Raw genomic sequence first — 19,703 nt, 5'->3', positions numbered from 1 at the left:
CAACATTTCTTTGTTCCTCATTTCTGGGAAGTTCCTGTGTAGTCTTTCAAAGCTAACTTTAGAGAACACTGCCAATGATCTGCCCCCAAATCACAAGCTGGCCTAAAGTCCCAAGATAGTTCTGTGGTAATTATTTTTCCTTTAAAAAAATACACCGAATCTTCTCCAAGGAATTTTAAGCTACAGAAAGGAATTTAATATAAAGCAGTTCCATCTTGATTACCACTGAAGGTATTTGACCAGCAAGCAAAAGCATAAAGAAAGCGGGGTTACTCTTACTTTTATCTCCCTTATGGCATAAAGAGGTCTGAATGAAAGGCAGTTCAGAAACACTAGGAAGGCTCCAAATCAACTTGAAAAATGTATCAAATGTCATCAACAGTTGTTAAGTGTACTTGCCAAAACATTCTTAAGGTCCTAACAAAACACCGCAAATATATGGGTGGTCTGGGCTCCAAATTATGCCTGACCCCCTTTTTGTCAACTGCACAGATAAATCTTATGTGATAGAATCAAAACAGTGCATGCTAAGAAGGAAGATTATTGTGTGTGGGGGGGGGGAGGAGGAAACAAGGAGTAGAAATGATCAAAGTATATTATACACATGCATATGCCAAAAGAAAACCCATTGTAATAAACATGCATTGATTAAAAATAATATATACTAAACAAGGCAGCTTAGAGCTGGTGTCACAATACCACATTTCCAAAAGTAGCCAGCAAACTCTTGATTTACCATATTTAGGGTATAATATTTTAATCTTATTTGAAAATCATGCAGTAAAGATTGTGATAACAGATTGTTGAGAGGTCAGGCTTCTGGCTGCATGAAACTAGAAATCCAAACCTAGAAAGTTTTGGCCACTCTACAAAGTCAGCATGGAACTCAATAGTCAACGTTTTGAAATTCACATGTTGGGAGAAGCTGAACGTTAGCTCAGGCCAAGGGAATCTTACAGGCAAAAAAAATCTGAAAATGGAAGCAGAAAACATTCTATTCTGTTATTAAAGCAGAACATGAGACAACGATATGCTGACAAAGCAACAAATTGAACTAAGTAGATTGATATCAACTTTAAGAGGCTGAGATCAAATTTAGGATAGAGACAAAGGAATACATAACTGAGCAAGAATCCAATTTCTAAATGACTGCCAGACTTGGAACCAACATAAACATTGTAGCTTCCTTTTAAAATATTTTTCTCATGACCTGGAGGGTTAGATAATATGAAAGGCAACATAGTACGGGGAAGAAACCCTTTTTTTAAAATTTGTTGGCTGGTTTTCCTGGATTAGTTTTAAACTCTGCCTCATTTTGTCTGAATAACATGAAATATGCTTTTCCCTTAAAAGTTTTTTTTCCATTATATTGTCCTTGCAAAATTAGTTACCAATATGGTTAAAGACTAATTTTAAACAAGCTCAATCCCAATGCCTCATTCTATCTCTCCAGTAGTAATCACTTTTAAACATATGGTGTCTATCCTTTCAAATCTTTTTCTATGCATGTGTATGAAACCAGAGAAAATATGCTGTATGGCTGTATATGGCCTTAGAAAATACAAATGGTTTTATGTTTAGCTATTTTGTTTCATTTCAATAATATATTTTGGGGTTAGTCCCATATTAGTACATATAAATCTACTTAAATTGTTTTTTTTTATACTGGATACAACATATCATAGTTTATTCAAGCCACAGTTTAGTTACTCTCCTTGGAAGATATTAGGTTGTTCACACCATCACAAACAATGCTCCAAAAAAGCATTCCCTGGAAGTATCTCATTATGCATGCACATGAGTTTTTTCTCTATCACAGATTTTGAAAAGTATAATGCATAATTGAAATATTAAATGGATAGTACTAAATTACCCTCCAAAGTAGGTATACCAATTTATATTTCCACTAGCAGGGTATGAGAATATTCACTTACTTATGACCTTACATCTCCTGAAATGATCAATATTCTTTAATTTTACCATTCTGATGTGTTTTTTTCTGAGATTGATTTCCTTAAATACTAACAGAATGAATATCCTCTCAGGTACTGACATCTTGTTCACCAATTCTTTTTCCTTTCTGTACAACTGGGCATTCTGTCAGTTTTTGTTGTTTCAAAGGAAATTCTTTATATTCTCACTAATATTTTGTTATGTGTGGAAAATATTTCTCCCAGTCTCTTCATTTAATTTGAAATATTTTGTCATAATGAATTTATTTATTTTTAAATAATTAATTTATTTATTTTTGCAGTGTTAGGGGTGCAACCCAAGGCCTCGCACATGCTAGGTAAACATTCTACTATTCACTTATATCCCCAGCCCATGAATTTTTTTTTTAATGGAGTCAACTGTGTCATTTATTTCCCCTTTATAACTTTTGCTTTTCATGTCATGCTTGGGACTATAATAAGCTCAAGGCTATTAACACAATCTTCTATATTTACTTGTAATACTTTTATAGTCCGAATTATAGCTGACTCTATGAACTATTCTGAATTTATTTTCATACGGTACAATTCTATTCTCTTTTTAAAAAATATGAACAGGAAATTTTTTCATTTATCTGAGCCTCAGTTTCCCTACTATAATGTGGGGGTAATAATATCTACCTCAAAAAAAATGATATATTAAGAGATTGTTTTTAAATTGCCTGGCACAACCCTTCCCAAATAATAAATGTTCACTACATGTTATGTGGATATGAAAATATATTTAGTATAGTTAATGGTTATGCTAAATATATATGAATACAGTCATTTAATAATAGTTAACAATATCATATTTAACAAAAACAGAACCATCTGTGCATATCATAAAAAATACCAGCCAGTCCATACTGGAGACTCAGGTTTTAATATAGCACCTAGCAGGTTAGCCATGTGTGGAAACCGTAGCTACCAGATACACTGAATGGTCTTGCTCCTTAGAAGATACTGAGGCATTTTAGTATTTGCTGAGTAGTTAACATAGTTCAGGAAGTATTTTAAGCACTATATTCTTTAAAGATTCCTCAAAATACCCTATTAGGTACTTTATTACCATTTTAATTTTTATTTTAAAAAATTTTTTTGAGACACACTCTTGCTGCTTAGTTCAGGCTGGCCTTGAACTCACTATGTAGTCCAGGCTGGCCTCAAACTTATGGTGATACTCCTGCCTCAGCCTCCCAGGTATTGGGATTACAGGTGTGCACCATCACACCTGGTTCTATTGCTATTTTTAAAATGAGGAAATTAAGGCACAAACAGAAACACTTAGTGTCTACTGCAGGCCAGGCTAGGAACCAGAGCTGCAGAAATAAACAAAATATAGTTGCTGTCTCCATATGTACACAATATATTATAAAATCAAAGGAGAAAAGAATCTAAGTCAGTTGAGGACAAAATGGGGTAGTATTAAGGGAAAATACTTCCAAAAGGCAATGATGTTTGTGCTACTGATGTGAGCAGAGCAGAAAGAGGTGATATTGAACATGGACAAAAAGTAGAAGAGTATAAGAAAACACATATTCCAAAGCATTATTGGATACTATAATATCAATTCTCAAGTTCCACTAAATAACTTTTACAGAAAAAGGCTTCTTATGGAACAGTAAAAATGGAACAAAAAAGATGTACAGAGAATTGTAGTATTTCAGCCTAGATGAAAACCTTGACAACCTAAATGCCGGAGTGTAATTTGTCCTTGCTAAACTCTCCAATATTACTACCATGATGCGGTGGATCTTCCCTTCACTATACCCACCATGTTCTTCACAACAGGCATATGATGAAGATGGGGTAACAACTCTACCTACACTACACATTATGACAGGGAAACCCAAGCAAAAATCAAATTCCTATCACATTGGGTTTTGTTAAGAATAGTGCTAGATTTATAATTATAGAGTCATAGAACTGAACAGAATTGTAAAGAGTATCTAGTCAAATTCTTTTACTTCAAAATGAGAGTGAAACCAAGAGATAAAATTATTTGTTCAAAGTGACATGGCTACTCACACAGTTGGCCAACCTACCCAATCTTTCTTCAGGAAAGCTACAATAAAGGAACCTTTAAAATCTACTTTATCTGAAATGTAACACATCACATATGATTTAGCATGAGGATAAAGAACACGTGCCCTTTAAAGACATAATTTGCTATGTTGCCAAAGGCTCTGCACATAGAAGCATACTTACTTAGTCAGTCTTTCAATGGTCTGGATGTGTGCATTGTTATGGGTTTGGGAAAGAACAGCTTCGTGCTGAGCACACCTCAAACAAAGACCACCAACACGGTTGGAGATATTGGTAGCAAGAAGAGACTCTTTATGTTTTAGTTGCTGTTTAAGATCTTCGCAATGTTTCTGATATTCAGCTAAGTCTTTCCTAAGAAGAGGGAAAACAAAAACTATGAAATCACCAAGTATAAGTATATGACTTTCAAATGAATCATCATAGCAAATTACTACTATCATTTATGGGTGCCTACCTTACTCCATCTACAGTATTACGATACCTTATTAATTCTTACCACAACCCTGAAATGCAGTGTGATTATCTTGACACATTAAATATAATGAGGCTTGAATATATTAAGTAATTAATTCAGGTTCTTGTAAAATTTTACAACAGTTTAGATTCTCTCCTCTAATAGGATTCTACCTCGTTAGGATACTGCCCACAAAACAAAAATAACTCCTGAACAGTTCTTTTAATAAAGGGGAGGGTAACACAATATAACATCACTGGTGTGAGGGAAATACTCTATTATAAGTGATAACTCCATAAAATGTATAAAGAAAACCTAAAGTTCACATAAAGAGCATGGATTTTACCTGTGATTAATTTACTATTTCCCATTTTTAGGAGGAAAGCATTAAAAATTATCTAACCAGAAAATTCTGCAGAGTTGTTTCAAAAGAAGGTAGGCTATAGAAAGATGTGAAATATAATTTGCCAGTCATTTCAAAAGCAGCAGCTATTAGTTGGAAGTATGCAAGTTGCTGAGAGAAAATGGTTGGAGTGTGTGTGTGTGTGTGTGTGTGTGTGTGTGTGTGTGATTTTTGTTTGTTTTTATGTTCTGGGTTCATTCTGGATGAAATTTTTCTCCAAATTGACTTTTTTAGAATTAAGTGACCAATATATGGGTTGCATTTTCCTCCTTCTTCATAGTCATGATTTGCTAAAGTCAACTTGAGCAACTGAGCTCCTTGGCCTAGATGTCCCTTTTCTCCTGTAAGTTTGTGTACACACACACACACACACACACACACACACACATTTTTTTCAAGACAGGGTCTTGTTATGTTGCCCAGGCTAGCCTTGAACTTGCAATTCTCCCACCTCAGCCAGCCTCTGAGTAGCTGAGATTATAGGTGTGTGTCACCACATCTGGCTCCTATTGTGTAATTTTTTCAAAACCAACTCCCTACCCCAAAAAGGAGATAAAAACTGTAACTTCCTAAACTATTGAACGTAGTAGCTACTTTATGGAAGCTCTGTCTACTCCTTGTTGTCAGCTTTTCTATGCTCACGAGACTACAACTATCTTTAACTAACTCCAAAAGCCACAAAACAAGATACTTGGCTGTCAGACACTTTTTAAACTCCTGGTATTTGGGGGCTCTCTAACAACACAAGGCAGATGGAAAAGATATACAGACAATCTAAGGGTTAACAAAAGCTAATCTAATGATGGTCTAAAGTGTGTGTGTGGGGGGGGAGGCTGTTTTTACCCTGACTCCAAGACAGCATTGCTAACATAGTTAAGTTTTCCTTTTCAGTATCACGTAGACAAAGTCTGACTTTCAAATGCTCTATAAAAAGAAATTTGGAAGCACATTCCAAAGTCAAAATGTCCCGTTATTAATTTCTTTCAGGTTCAGGCTCAAAACACATAAGTAGATTAAGTTACTAGAAATAGCAAAAAAGAAAAATTAAAAGAAATAGCTACCTTATAGCCAGAGTTTTCAAATAGTAATTTTATTATTTTCTTTAAGAAAATGTCTCTTTAATTTTACCTTTTTTTTTTTTTTTTGGTACCAGGGATCGAACCCGGTACCTTGCGCTTGCAAGGCAGGCAGCAGAACCACTGAGCTAAATCCCCAGCCCTGCCTCTTTAATTTTAAATCATACTCAAAAAAGAAAGAAACGGAAGAATGCGGAGAACAAAGTCTAATTCATTGAAAACTGGTATTTTAATGTAATTAAAGATGCATAATTGAATTCTGAATGAGATAAATAAGTCACATTCTCATAACTATAATGACCCAGAAATATATTACTTCACAAACTGAATGAGATAATAACAGGTATTAAAACCAAAGGTAAAAAGCAAGAAAGCAAAAATTAGACTATCTTTTAAATGTTAGGTTTCTTAATAAAAAGGTAAAACTCTACAGAAATCCTAAAACTCACCAGAGTAAGCTATGAAAGGCATAAGAGGACTTAAAAATAAATGAAATGATTATAGATACAGTGACAGCTCTAGTTATGCTTGCTCTAGTTATGTCTGATTGGTATATGGGTTGGAAGAATTTAAATCTTGTTTCAAATTGGACTTAATAAAATTACAAAAAGCACTTAAAAATTTTATTTGACTTTAAAATACTTTATTACCACTATCTTAAAATACTCTTTAAAAAAGTAATACCTAACGTTATTTTCTACTCATCATACAGAAATCATTAATGGTTAACTTAAAGTTTTATTGGGATCTATAACATAAAGACTACAAAACAGGTACATGAGCATTCATCATATATGTACACTAAAATTCATCATGCATATAAATATTCAAGCTATTATAGTACATGAAGAATACAGAGAAAAAATTTGTAATTTCAAAACTAGATTGCTTTATTTTCACTATTTTAACTACAAAACAAAATTTGTAAGACTAGTAATCCTTATTTCTATGAGAAAATTCAAATATATTATAGTTGAAAGGATAAATTTTATAATTTAGCTCACAGAAAAGAGATTTAGAAAAGGACTCAAAATTTTATGCTTTTCAACCTTGAATAATCTGAAGAAAATTTTACGTTGCACATAAAATGTTATCAAGTAATTCTAATATTGAGTAATACTGGGAGTTCCTCAAATATTCAAGTATCTTTTAAGACCACTATGCTTTTCCTGTGGCTATAAATGGATGATTTCACTTTACCTCAAAAATGTCAGCTGAGATTCCAGGATTTCACTTTTTGCCTCATATGTAAGTTTTAGCCTCTCCTGTAGAACAGGAAAAAAAAGTTCAATCTCATTATGTGCTGTATTTTATAAGCAATATTTAATTATTAATATTAAATTTATTAAATATTAATTGAATTCAATATTAAACTTTTTTTTCTTTTTGCTAACAAGAAAAGTAATGTTTCCTCTTAGGAAACATTATCTCATCCCAAATTTACTATTTTTATTGGATAAATACCTACTTACAATATGAGTCATAAAAGAAATTATTACTGACAAATGTTTTTCTGTCAAAATCATATACATTGTCTTAACCTTGAAAGTGTGACTCTGAGAAAAACTGTTGTAACCTATTAAGTCCATGAGGGGAAAATTCAAATCTTATAGTTATGGTAGGGGAAATCCCTCACTGTGTCTGCAGCATATTTGACACAATAAATATGTGCTGAATAAGTAATAAAAAGTAGTTATAAATTACATGATGGCATGCAAAACTAGTATACTATCTACAAGCCTCTGGTCTTCAATTATTCTTTTATTCAACCAACATGTATTGGGTTATGAGGGAGCCCTAAAGCACAAGAAGCTTATATTTTAGGAAAAAACAGAAAGATGAGATGAACAATTTCAATTATATATAACTGCTCCAGTGAGCTATGCATAAAATAAAATAGAATCAGAGAGGCAAGACCTCCTAATTCAGCTAAAATGAAATCTATAAGGCATCACAGAGGAGGTGATATGACTTGAAGGATAATTTCCAATACAGTAAAGCCACAGAGGCTAAAAGAGAACACACTATATCTCTGGATGGTTTGTAGATCAGTGTTACCAGAATGTAAAATGGGATAAAAAGGTAAGGTTGGGCTATGAGAATAAAAATACATAGTGAGATCTTTATTTATATGACTCATGAAGTCAAGTTTTTGTCAGACTGCAACTTAAATCAGAAGTATAGAGAAAGGGAAACCAGCAAAGAAGTCACTGTATGTGAACAAAAACAATCAAGCAGTAAGGAACCGAAAGAAAGGAGTACAGAGTATTTAAGAGTAAAACTGAATTTTATGATTGACTGAAGTTGAGAGAGAAAAAGACACTAAAAAATACCCCTGGATTCTGATTTAAGCAATCAAGTGAATGTTGGTGCTGAAGATTATTTCAGATCAATAAAAGAAGATAAAAGGAAATCATAAAAATAATCTAAAAGAAGACAGAAAAAGAAGGGAAACGAATAAGAATAATAAAATGAAATTGCTATGATTTGGATTGAGAATGTTCCTCAAAGGGCTTATCCACTAATAGGAAAGCTGTTTGGAAGGTGATTGTATAACATTGTGAATATATTTAATGCACATGAACCGTACATTTAAAATAGTTAAAGTAGCAAATTTTATGTTGTGTATATTTTACCAGGACAAAAAGGTACAAAATGGGAAAATAAAAAGCAGATGTATGAAAAAAAGTACCCAAATACTCACCAGCTCTAGCTTCCATTTTTCAGCCTCGCCAGCAGCTTTTCGGATATCTCCATCATCATGGGGAAATGGTCTCTTCTCGCCCACCCTGGAATTTTCACCTGTTGCAACCCAAGAATTCTGCATGTTTCCCTGAAATAAAATGTGCCAGTAACTGCAATTAGCATTCAACTTTAAATAAACAGGCATATTTTACAAGTGGAATACTGATTCTCACTCATATTCAATGGGGAAAAAAAGCATATGCTTCTAAGTTACAAATCAAGAAACCTTTCACATTTTCAGCTTATTAGGGTCGTATTCTACACCAGACTCTACACAGAGTCAAATTCCTACAGGAATAGGCAATAATCCCAATGTGAACAAAGAGGAATGGATGTCACTAATTTCAACAAACGGAATTATTCCTTACTCCTCCAAAGACATATACTTCTTTTCCTTTTTTCTTTTTTTCCCTTTGTGGTGCTGTGTACTGAACCTGGGATCGCATACCTTTTAGGCAAGGGTTCCACCATTGAGCTACAGGTCCAGCCCTAAGACATATACTCTTGAAACACACAGCCCTCTCTTGGTTTGTTTTTCATTTTCTACATTTTGTAGAGGGAGGGCTAATAATGACAGTTGCGGGTACATGAGGTGTTTACTATGTGCTGGGCACTGTTTTATGAGTTTCATATAACTTGCTAATGGTCACAGAGGTGGGAGGTGGCTAAAGTGGAAGAACTAGGATTTGAACCCATGCAATTTGGCTCCAGAGTTCATGACTGTGACATAATAAGAAATATTTGATGTCTGTCCCTGGATCCTAAAACCACGGTAATTTTCTGAGTATTCTTAAGAACATCTTTTGATGTACTATTTGGTCTTAGCCCCTGGTTCCTGACTCAGCAAAACCCTTAGAACGCTCAGGGTGATAAGGAAATCTTTTTATGAAAATGAGATGACTGGTGGCAGGGTCCCTAGATAGTTTTAGGGGATGACAGTTACCAGAAGGACCAAGGCACAAGAGGACTAGAACTTTTGGTCCCCCCCCCCCCCCCAGAGGAAAGAGGGTTTGGAGATTGACTTAATCACCCATGGGCAGTGATTTAATCAATCATCTCTATGTAACGAAGCCTCCACAACATCCTATGTGATGAGTTCAGAGTATTTCTAGGTTGGTGAACACATCCATGTGTCAAGGAGGTGGCACATTCCAACTCCTTGGAGACAGGAGCTCCTATACATGAGGCCCTGGACCTTGCCCTATTACCTCTTCAATGGTTGTTCATCTGAATTATTTATAACACTCTTTATAATAAACCAGTTGTTATAACAAAATATCAATATGAGGAATGGGTTGTGGGAACCCCCAATTTATAGCCAAGTCAGACAGAATTATGGGTAACTTGGAGATTGATTATTTGTTATTGGCATCTAAGGTATGGGGTAGTTTTGTGGGATTGAGTCCTTAATCTGTGGAGTCTGATGCCCACTCTGGGTAGCCAGGGTCAGAACTGAACCACTGGATACCAAGTTGGTGTCCACAGAGTAACAGAAAATGGCTTCATGTGGAAAACAAAATCCCAAACATTTGGTGTCAGAAGCGGTCTAAGTACAGAAAAAGGAATATTTTTCCTTGAATCTCCTAAACCATTATGTGATTATGCCTTTCAAAAAGAACACTTTATCTTTAATAAGAAAAAATAGTGCATATATGTTGATAAACAGAAGTGATTTGGGGATTCAAAAAGGAGTGGTAGATGGGCCGGGATGTAGCTCAGGGGCACCACACCTGCCCAGCAAGTGCAAGGTCATGAGTTTGATTTCCAGTACCAAAAAAAAAAAAAAAAGAGCGATAGGGACCATGGAAAATGGAGGAAATATGTCCTGTGCAAGGAAAGTGGCCACTACTAAGTTCCAATCAATAGCTTCCATGTGGGAATGCAAATTCTTATTACCAGACCTTTTTTTAAAGACAAGATAGATTGTAGTTCATTTGAAACATTACTAAATATTGGCTCAAAGTTTGTCAAACAAACAAAACATGTCTTTGGATTGAAGTTGGTATTCCCATTGTCAGTTTGCACTCTGCCACCCTCTCAACATTCAATGAAATATGGAACCTAAAGATTTAGGTAAATTTATGTATGCAAAAGGATTAAAATATGTTAATTTAATTCAAGTAATTATTGACCTCTTGCTAAGGTCCAAAGGTTATAGTGCTCATAAGGGATATAGTACTCATAAGGTTCCTAGCACTGAATAATACTGCAGGGTCATATCATTCTAGAATGTTGTTGTATTAGTTACTTTTCTCTCACTGCTGAGAAAAAATACCTGACATCCAAAGTTAAAGAGGAAAGGGTTTATTTAGCTCACAGTTTGTAGAGATTTCAGTCCATAATCAGCTGACTTCAAGGCAGGGTGACAGAGGGGTAACAGCTCATGGTAGCAGAAAAAGAAAAAGCAACAAGGGACAACCACAACTCTTTCTATCCCTTATATCTTGTCCAGACTACTTAGGGCAGTAAGTAGCACTCACATCCCTTATCCTAGTGCTACTGAACCTAGTATTGCACCATAAATCAATTACACACTCTAGATTCAGTCACCTCAGAAAAATCCCCACCTACAACCGCATGAGGCTTCGGGGGGGGAGGACATCTAGACACAAGCCATAACAGTGGTAAACTGCATTCATCTGTAGAAGTAGTCTGAGATCCTATTCCATATTCTTCTGCAAGTTCTAGTGCAAACATGTGCAGCAGTTACTGTATTCACAAACTGTGCCAAAAGCTTCCAAGTCAAAAATGAACAAGACCAATCTCAGACAAGAGGGGTTTACAGTCTAATGAAGGAAATAAACACCAAAGTGGATAATTTCGATTTAATAGCTAAGTTCTAGGCCCAAAGTGTGCATGAGGGACTATGCCAGAACAAAGAAGGGATATTAAACAAATAGAAACTTAAAGGTTTTCAGGAGTAGCTTTGGCCCTGGTGCAATATCTAGATGGGAGAGTTATTCTAGAAAGAGGGAAGACCACATCTACCTGAGAAAAGTCACAGATGTGAAAGAGCATGGTGCCTCACATAGGAGGATTCATAGGAAATTCACCCATTACTAGAAGTAAATGTACAAGATGATGGAAGTCAGAAGATAAAGCTAGAGAATCAAATTAAGGATCTCAGGAGGAGTATAGTATGCTATGCTAATGTGCTTGTACTTGATTGTGTAGGTGGGGCCAATTCTCCCAAGATGTTATTGCATTCAAAGCTGCTTTTGAGCTCAATGAAGGACAGGGTTCTAGTTTCCTACGGAGAAATAAGAGAAAGCTTATAGACAAAGCTGATTTAGGATATAAAATATTATCATTTTGTTAAAAGAAATGCTAGTCTGATGGACATTTTGTTCTTTCACAGAAAGTTAAAAAAACCCAAAAACTTGAGTGGTATTTAATTAAGTTACCAAAAACTGTATGTATTAAATCCTGAAGTTCATTAAAAACTTTATATTTCTTAATTGAAGGGAGTATTAGTAGTGGAGGGAGACCAAACATAAAAAGAAATGGCTTAAAAATGTTCTACTTAGAAAAAAAAGTCCAAGTGAATGAGTATACATGTCAAAATTTCTAATAAATAACTGCTTTTAATATCATTTTTTGAACTCTAGAGAAAGCTTCCCCTGAAGAGTAATTTTATAGAACAAACAGTGGTGAAAAATGAAGATAGAAATGAAATATAGTGCATAGTTTCAGTTTTTAAAAAATCATCTGGAATCTGGGGGTAAAGGCCTGTAATCCCACCTACTTGAGAGGCGCACGCAGGAGGATTGAAAGTTTGAGGCCAGCCCGGGCAATTTAACAAGATCCTTTCTCGAAATAAAAATAAATAAATAAAAAGGTGCCAGATGTGTGGCAGAGGTAGAACACCTGCCTAGCATGTGCACAGCCCTGAGTTCAGCTCCCTAATCCCATAGAAACACAATCATCTGCTTGCTTCTTCAACTTCATAGCTAGGCCAAAAGCTAATCGTCTTGCTGGGCTCCCTCCAAGTCCAGGGCTGGGCATGCGAGGCACCAAAAAGGACAGTCTTCTCTTCTCTGGTGGGGGAAACTTTTAGTCTATGCAAATGAAAACGGTTTCATTCAGTATTGATGAACTTCTCCTGTCCATGCAGAAAGGTAGTATAATTTGAGGTTAGGTAAAGGGGCTTAGGGAGTCAGACAGTATTGGGTTAAGTCTCTGCTTTGGCATTTTGTAGCTCTGTTACGTCAGACTTGTTATTTAACCACTGTGTGTTTTAATTTTCTCCTCTGAAAATGCAGATAATAGCACCTGCCTTATGTGGCTATTGTGAAACTGAAATCACATAAAGTGTTTGATATAGCGCATGGCACATTATAATGTAGTTACCATGTAGTTACCAATAAACATTAGTTATTACTATATAACTGTTTCAGTTATTTTTCTAAAGAGGACATTATGAAACACTGAAAATCAATATTCAAGTCAGCAATAGTGCTGGCAAATTCTAGCATCAACATTTCAATTCACTCATTAAAAAATGTCTCCCATGGAAAAGAAGATCATATCTCTGTATCTCTTTATATTTAAGAAATTCTAGAAAGTTTTCTTTATATCAAAATTTCCCATACCACACCCTGCATACATTGCTGAAATGCCTCAATTTAGGTACACAAGTAAATGTGAGAGTAACAATTCTGTAACAATAAATGACACAGAAGAAATAGCATGAAAATCCATACCACAGTCACTGGACACATCTGCAAGGATCATATCAATATTTGTACTACATTTTAGTTCATGTAGATGTTTACAGGAAGTGTACAAAACCTCTCTGTAACCTCATGTGTTCTAGGGTTATGACTGAAGTTTTTCTTAGCAAATTCTCTTTGCTCAGTCTGCCAGGCATGTGTGCTATTACTCTCATTTCCTTCCCTTTCTGAATTACTCATTTCTCTTGCTCTTTGATTCACTGGTCTGCCTAATTTCCTTCCTTACTTCACTTCCCCTTCTTCTACTTCTTTGCCATTATATAAATATTGAAGATCATGAATAATGGAGTTGTGCTAAGTGGCTACATATTTCAAAGGAAAGCAAAAGACTATATTTCTTTTCTTTTTTTTTTCTTTTTTGGTGCCGGGGATTGAACTCGGGTCCTTGCGCTTGCGCAGCAGGTGGCGAAACCACTGAGCTAAATCCCCGGCCCTATACTTATTTTCTTAATGAGCAACTTCTAGGTAATTTTAAAAAAAATGTTTATGGTGTTATCTTCTTCAAATTGACATTAAAAAATAAGCAAGAGAAAATTTAAAACCACTAATAATAATCATACAAATTTTCAAAAAAGTTAAATATTGAGGGAAAAATAACTGGTTATAAATTTAAATGTAATTGCAGAAAAATAAACTGAAATACCAATCAGCCTACCTTATTTTTCAGAGTTAACACAGATACTTCTCAAAAGCAAATTCTAACACATATAACTTGACTAAAAATAACTCAGAAATAAAAAACTCTTCAAAAACAAAATGAGAAGATACCTAAGTAAAACATCAAGACTAATACACTAAAGATGACTAAATCAAAGCCACCAAAGTCAATACAAAGTAAAGCTGCAACAGCAAAGTGTTAAAACTTCCCTACAGCCAGGCACAGCGGCACGTGCTTATAATCTCAGCTACCTGTGAGGCTGTGTGCGGCTGAGGCAGGAGGGTCACAAGTTCGAGGCCAGCTTTGGCAACTTAACGAGACCTTACTCAAAAAAAAGGTGGGGAGGGGTGAGAATGTAACAGCATTTCCTCAGTTTAATCTCTAGTACCTCAAAAAAAAAAAAACTTCCCCATGGAAAGCTGAAGTTGTCACAAAAAGAACATCTGTGATTAACCGTGTCCTACAGCAAAATAGTGAAAAACACAATCTAAAAGTATCTCTGACCAGTCATAAGAAGACATTAAATTTAAACACTTTAAATATCTTAACAAGAATTTTGTGCCACAGAACTATAGAGATTATCTGTTCCACTGTTCTTCAAATTATAGGAAACTGCTATTAGAATCACTTAAGACAACTTGATAAAAATTCATATTTCTATGACCCAACTAGACCAACTGAATCAGACTCTCAGGGCATGGAGTCTAGGAATCTATGCTCTTAATCGCTGATACAGGTGAATATTCTCAAATTATTAGTAAAGGAACTACCCTGGAGGTTCAGCCATGCAAAGCCCTACAAAATCGTTTGTTATATAGCCCCCAGTACTACAAAACTAACAAACAAACAAAACTATTTGGTGAACACTGGTTTCTTATCTACAATGGTTAAGATTAACATTTTGATCTGTGGGCCCTCAGTACAATGTTCTTTCTGTTATACCATATTGTTAATTAGATCTATTAGATTTTAGAGCTCACAAAAAGTTTAGAGAAATCCAACAGAGACCTAAGGTAAGGTTCTGAAAACTTTCTAGATTGAACAAAGTTTTCCTATTTAACACACTGTCTGCTTTCAGAGCGATTCTTTCTCCACATGGAAAAAGCATCAATGTTAAGCCTAGAGAAGAAACTGGAGTAAATATTAGGCATCACTACATTATTTCACTTGATAATACATTCCACCACAGTGAATTCTAAGTTTTGAATCATCAAGCAAATACCAGTGTAGCACTTGGCCAAATATCAAGGAGAGAATCTAGAGTTCAGAAGGTTGGGGGAGAGGGGAGAGGAATATTCAAACTAAAATAGAATTTATGCCTTTGAAAATGCTCACAGATGCATCCAGAAGGGTTTGTTCTCTCATCGTCTCCTCTTGTATCTGAGATTTCAGCTCTTGCTGGAGTCTTTCATTTTCAAGCACAACTACTTGTACCCTGTTTTTCATTCCAGATAGTTCCTCCTGTGAAAATCAGAAACCAAGTATATTAAACATTTTTAAAAAATGTTCTTATTTATGATTGCTAGAGGATTCAGAATAATACGAAGTATGGAAAATATACTCTTGATCAATTTCCTAAAATATTATAATTATACTTAAGACAAGAAAGGCAACCTAAACATTAGCTAGTGAACAAAGAGAAGGCTGGGTGTATACAAGTTGAGAACCTGCTGATGGCCGTATCACAAATATGTTTAGTTTCTGACAATTTTTTTTCTCCAAGGGATTGAGGTTCACAGAAAGACCTTAATTAAAATAGTTATCTAAGAAATTTTTAAAAATGAGGTAGACTGCTGAAAAGTAAGATGAATTGTATTATTACTAATGGCCAAATGTCAAGAACTTGTGAGGACTAAGTAGAGGAAGGCTGTGAGATAAAGATATAGATAGATCCAATGATTATCTATGAACTTGAGCCAGATAAAGGGGAATGGTGAGTAAAGCAATTTACTGTTCCAAAAAAGAAAGACTTTGAGAAGACACCCCAAGAGACCTTGACTGAGAAGGCCTGCCTAGGGAATTGGATTCTCAGGATTTGTTTCATAGCACTCAGTCCCCCCGGCACTCAGAAGCCTCTAAGGGCATGATACAAGGGGGTCTGGCTACTCCTCCATGTGGTGGCAGACCTTGGCATCATCTACATGGTACTTATTTTATGGGGATACAGAATGCAAGAGTTGTGGGATTGAGGAGGCTTCCACCTAGATTTAAGAAAAAGGCCAGGGATGCCAGACAGTGTGGCCCTGAGAGCCCAGTGCATGAAGCTATAAGTATGAAGCTGAAGGCCACAGACAGTGAGGGAAACCATCACAAAAGAGAGAATGTGAGGGTTACAAGCAGCAGTGCTGTAGAGGTGGTGCTATCCAAGCCATTTGGAGTCCACATTGTGCCACAATTTGCCTTGGGTACTGGAAACAGAGCTATAGGATTTAATGTTTGTCCCGCTGGTTTTGGTCTTGTTTTGTCCCTATTCCTTTCTATCCCCTGATTTCTCCCCTTTAGAATGGAAATATTTACTTTGTGCCATTGTATGTTGGTAGTCTTTAATTTTCTTTTTGATTTTTACAGGGCTCACAGCTAAGAGTTTGCTTTAAATCTCAGAGAAGACTCTGAACTTGGGCTTTTCAGCAATGCTTAAACAGACTTTGGCAACTCTTAGAGATATGCTAATATATTTTGCATAAAAAGATGGACATGAGTCTTTCCAGGCCCAGAAGTGGAATGTTACAGTTTAGGTCAGGAATGTCCCTCAAAAGTCTCATGTGATCAGAGGTTGGGTTTTTGGAAGTGACTGGATCATGTGAGCACTCTACACATCACTCAATTAATACATTCAATATGGGGCTGTAATTCATATGTCCCACTGCTAGGCAGCTCTGAACCACTGGTGGTACATGCATGACTATTCCATCAGGAGGCATGGGACAGTCCCATTGGGTAGTACAAGGTGCCCAATGGGAAAATCATGCATGTACCACCAAGGGTACAAGCTGCCCAATGGGACAGTCATGCATGGACCACAGGTGGTTCAAGCTAGCAGGAACATGTTAATGCACTGAAAAACTCAGAGCTGAATGTGCTGTTAGGAGGTGGGGACTCATCTGAAGAGGTAGATAACTGAAGGGTGTATCTTCCTCCCAGATCTTCCCTTTACTCTGTGCTTCCTGGCTGCCATGATGTGAGCAGCTTTTCTATCTGACCTTTCTACTATGCTATTTCTGTGTTTGAGCTTGCCAATCATGGACTGAAACTCCTAAAACTATAAGCTAAAATAAACCTCTCAACCTTTAATTTGTGGGCATCAGGTATTGTGTCTCAGAGATGAAAAAAGTGACTCAGACAACATCCTATTTTCTATTATGCTGCTATGGTACTCACAGGCAATAGTTTTTTATTCCCAACTAGTTGGTAAGTTAATTTTACTTTATATTTTTTAAAGTTTTGTCTATAGGATCTTAGGGATTAATAGATTCTTATTAATGCAGTAGCTACGAAGGATATAATTTTAGCTTTATTGGTAATCCCAGAAAACCTACATACTAATGATTGTATCTTCCAAGAACAAACAGAAAATTAAACATTAGGACCAGGAATTCCATTATAAAATCAAGATAATGAAACATCTAGAAGCTCCTTAAGTTATATATTGGCCTTATACCTTTGGAGAACACTCAAAATATTAAAAATATAGTGCATGATACAAAAGATACCAGTAATTCCCATAAAATATCACATAATTCAATCCTTTGCAGCAAAATATACTCCTCCTAAATATATATAAATCACTCATATTACCTATGGACTAATAATAAAAAGACAAAAGGATGAAAGAATATAATAAAACAAAACTAAAACTAAAACTAATGAAATTAGTAAACTACGTATAGTCAAGCAATATAACCTTCCAGTGTCACAAGTTATAGGTGATGCATTTGGTTTTGAGACCATTTTAATAATATCTCATGAGTCATTCTTTTTAAAGTCAAGGTAAAAGTTTTAATAATGACAATGGAAACAGATTTAGTCTACCAGCTTAGAATCCCTGATTGTTGTACCACATCTTCAATAGGTTGAAAAGTGTGGGAGAATGATTGGTATTAGTATTCCAAAACATTTGCCATCTGCTAGGCTACAGTAAATGGAGTAGAAAGGAAAAAATTCTGAAATATGAGAGGGTATTATAAAATCATTAGACATAGTAATGGAATGCTGAGAAATTGAGCAATCTGAAAGGTCATGGTCAAGAATATCATTCCCAAATCTGACAAGCTTCTTTAACACATCAATCTTTCAATAATTTTAGAATGATACTTGTCAAGGAATTGTTATAAACATGAAGACCACTAATAGCAAATTTTAATTTATGGTACAATTAATATACTCATAAGTTTAAATTTATTTAGGATTAAACTAATGAAAAACTTACCTTGCAGAACTTGACTTCTGCCTCTAAATGATGAATGTATTGAGACTGATCATTAATGATAGGAACAAGGTTGTGCACAGTAGGCATATTGGTTTCCTCATATTCTGATGACCTCTAAGGCACAAAAGCCAAATTAAGCATGTTTGGATTTACCAACTAACCTCTACACTCAATAAGGCAGTGATGTGCTATAAACATAGAATATACCCCAATGTACTCAACAGTATTTATTTCTCTATTCTGTAAATTCCACAAATATACAAGATCCAGGGATATGAATATCATTTTTAAAGTCAGAAAGTGAGAACAGTTATAAAAAGCACATGGCAAATGGAAAAATGCTGGAGTGGCATAACTGGCTTGGAATGAACAGCCTATTTGAACTATCTGACAATGTGATGTCCCATTAGTAATTCTGAGATACAAATAGCCAACTTTAAGAAACTGCTATAGAAGAGGGCTGCTAGCTGAAACTACTAGCTGAAAAAGAGGAAACTTTTTCAGTGCACTGAAAAAGAGACTCAAGCATTTGATGCCAAATGTGTCAGTGACATAATATTCCATCTCAAAAAATATTCATTAGAAAAATGTTTTGCTTTTTGTTTTGCTTTTGACATTAGTACTCAAGGGAATGTGAAGGTAAGTTGTTCTGGAGCTCAGAACTGGCAACAGTAGGGCCCTAAAGCAGAGACACACATTAACTTAGTGACTAACAGCACCAAGGATCCCAATGAAGAGATTTCAGAACAAGTTCTAAAGTGATCCAGCTCTTCAGCATGGTTGGGAATTACTTTCAATGTAAACCTTTCTTATCTTATAATGATTGTGAAATGGTTCATAAAATTATGTATCATACCAAGATTTTTTTAAAGAGATAATCTGAAAAAGGGGAAAATGAGAGTAAACAAGTTAAACCTAGAGAAAAGATTGAGACAAGAGAGTTTCTGTTTCTTAATCATTCTGTTTCTCAGTCCAGTAGAAATTCTAAACAATACCAGCTCCATGGCAAAATAATTAACATTTTTGCTTTTTTGGTATGTTTCAGAAATTTAAAAACCAAAGTAACTTTATTTTTAAAAATTAATTATTTATTTTTTGCAGTGCTGGTGATCAAGCCTAGAGCACCATACCTACTGGTGAGAGCTCTACCCCTGAACTATAACCCCAGCACGAGTGTAACTTTATTTAA

The 19,703-nt window shown here is 35.3% G+C and overlaps 1 protein-coding gene across 5 annotated transcripts in view; it reads right to left on the bottom strand.

The window, feature by feature from the left end:
- Positions 1 to 19,703, bottom strand: part of Sdccag8 (SHH signaling and ciliogenesis regulator SDCCAG8) — a 222,144-nt gene that overhangs the window by 187,472 nt on the left and 14,969 nt on the right. For all 5 annotated transcript variants that reach the window (XM_021265534.2, XM_021265526.2, XM_004853507.4 and 2 more), the window contains exons 4-8: positions 18,515 to 18,628; positions 15,424 to 15,549; positions 8,657 to 8,785; positions 7,153 to 7,217; positions 4,182 to 4,370 (exon numbers count right to left, since the gene is read on the bottom strand). In XM_021265534.2, the coding sequence (XP_021121193.1) occupies positions 4,182 to 4,370; positions 7,153 to 7,217; positions 8,657 to 8,785; positions 15,424 to 15,549; positions 18,515 to 18,601 (596 nt within the window). In that variant the 5' untranslated portion in view covers positions 18,602 to 18,628. The remainder of the gene's footprint in view (positions 1 to 4,181; positions 4,371 to 7,152; positions 7,218 to 8,656; positions 8,786 to 15,423; positions 15,550 to 18,514; positions 18,629 to 19,703) is intronic.

This window comes from Heterocephalus glaber, unplaced genomic scaffold, assembly GCF_053883595.1.
Source record: "Heterocephalus glaber isolate CG9 unplaced genomic scaffold, H.glaber_assembly_v1.0 deba00001600, whole genome shotgun sequence".
Lineage (NCBI taxonomy): Eukaryota > Metazoa > Chordata > Mammalia > Rodentia > Bathyergidae > Heterocephalus > Heterocephalus glaber.
The sequence above is the reverse complement of the archived record's forward strand: the minus strand, read 5'-3'. Positions and strand labels throughout refer to the sequence as shown.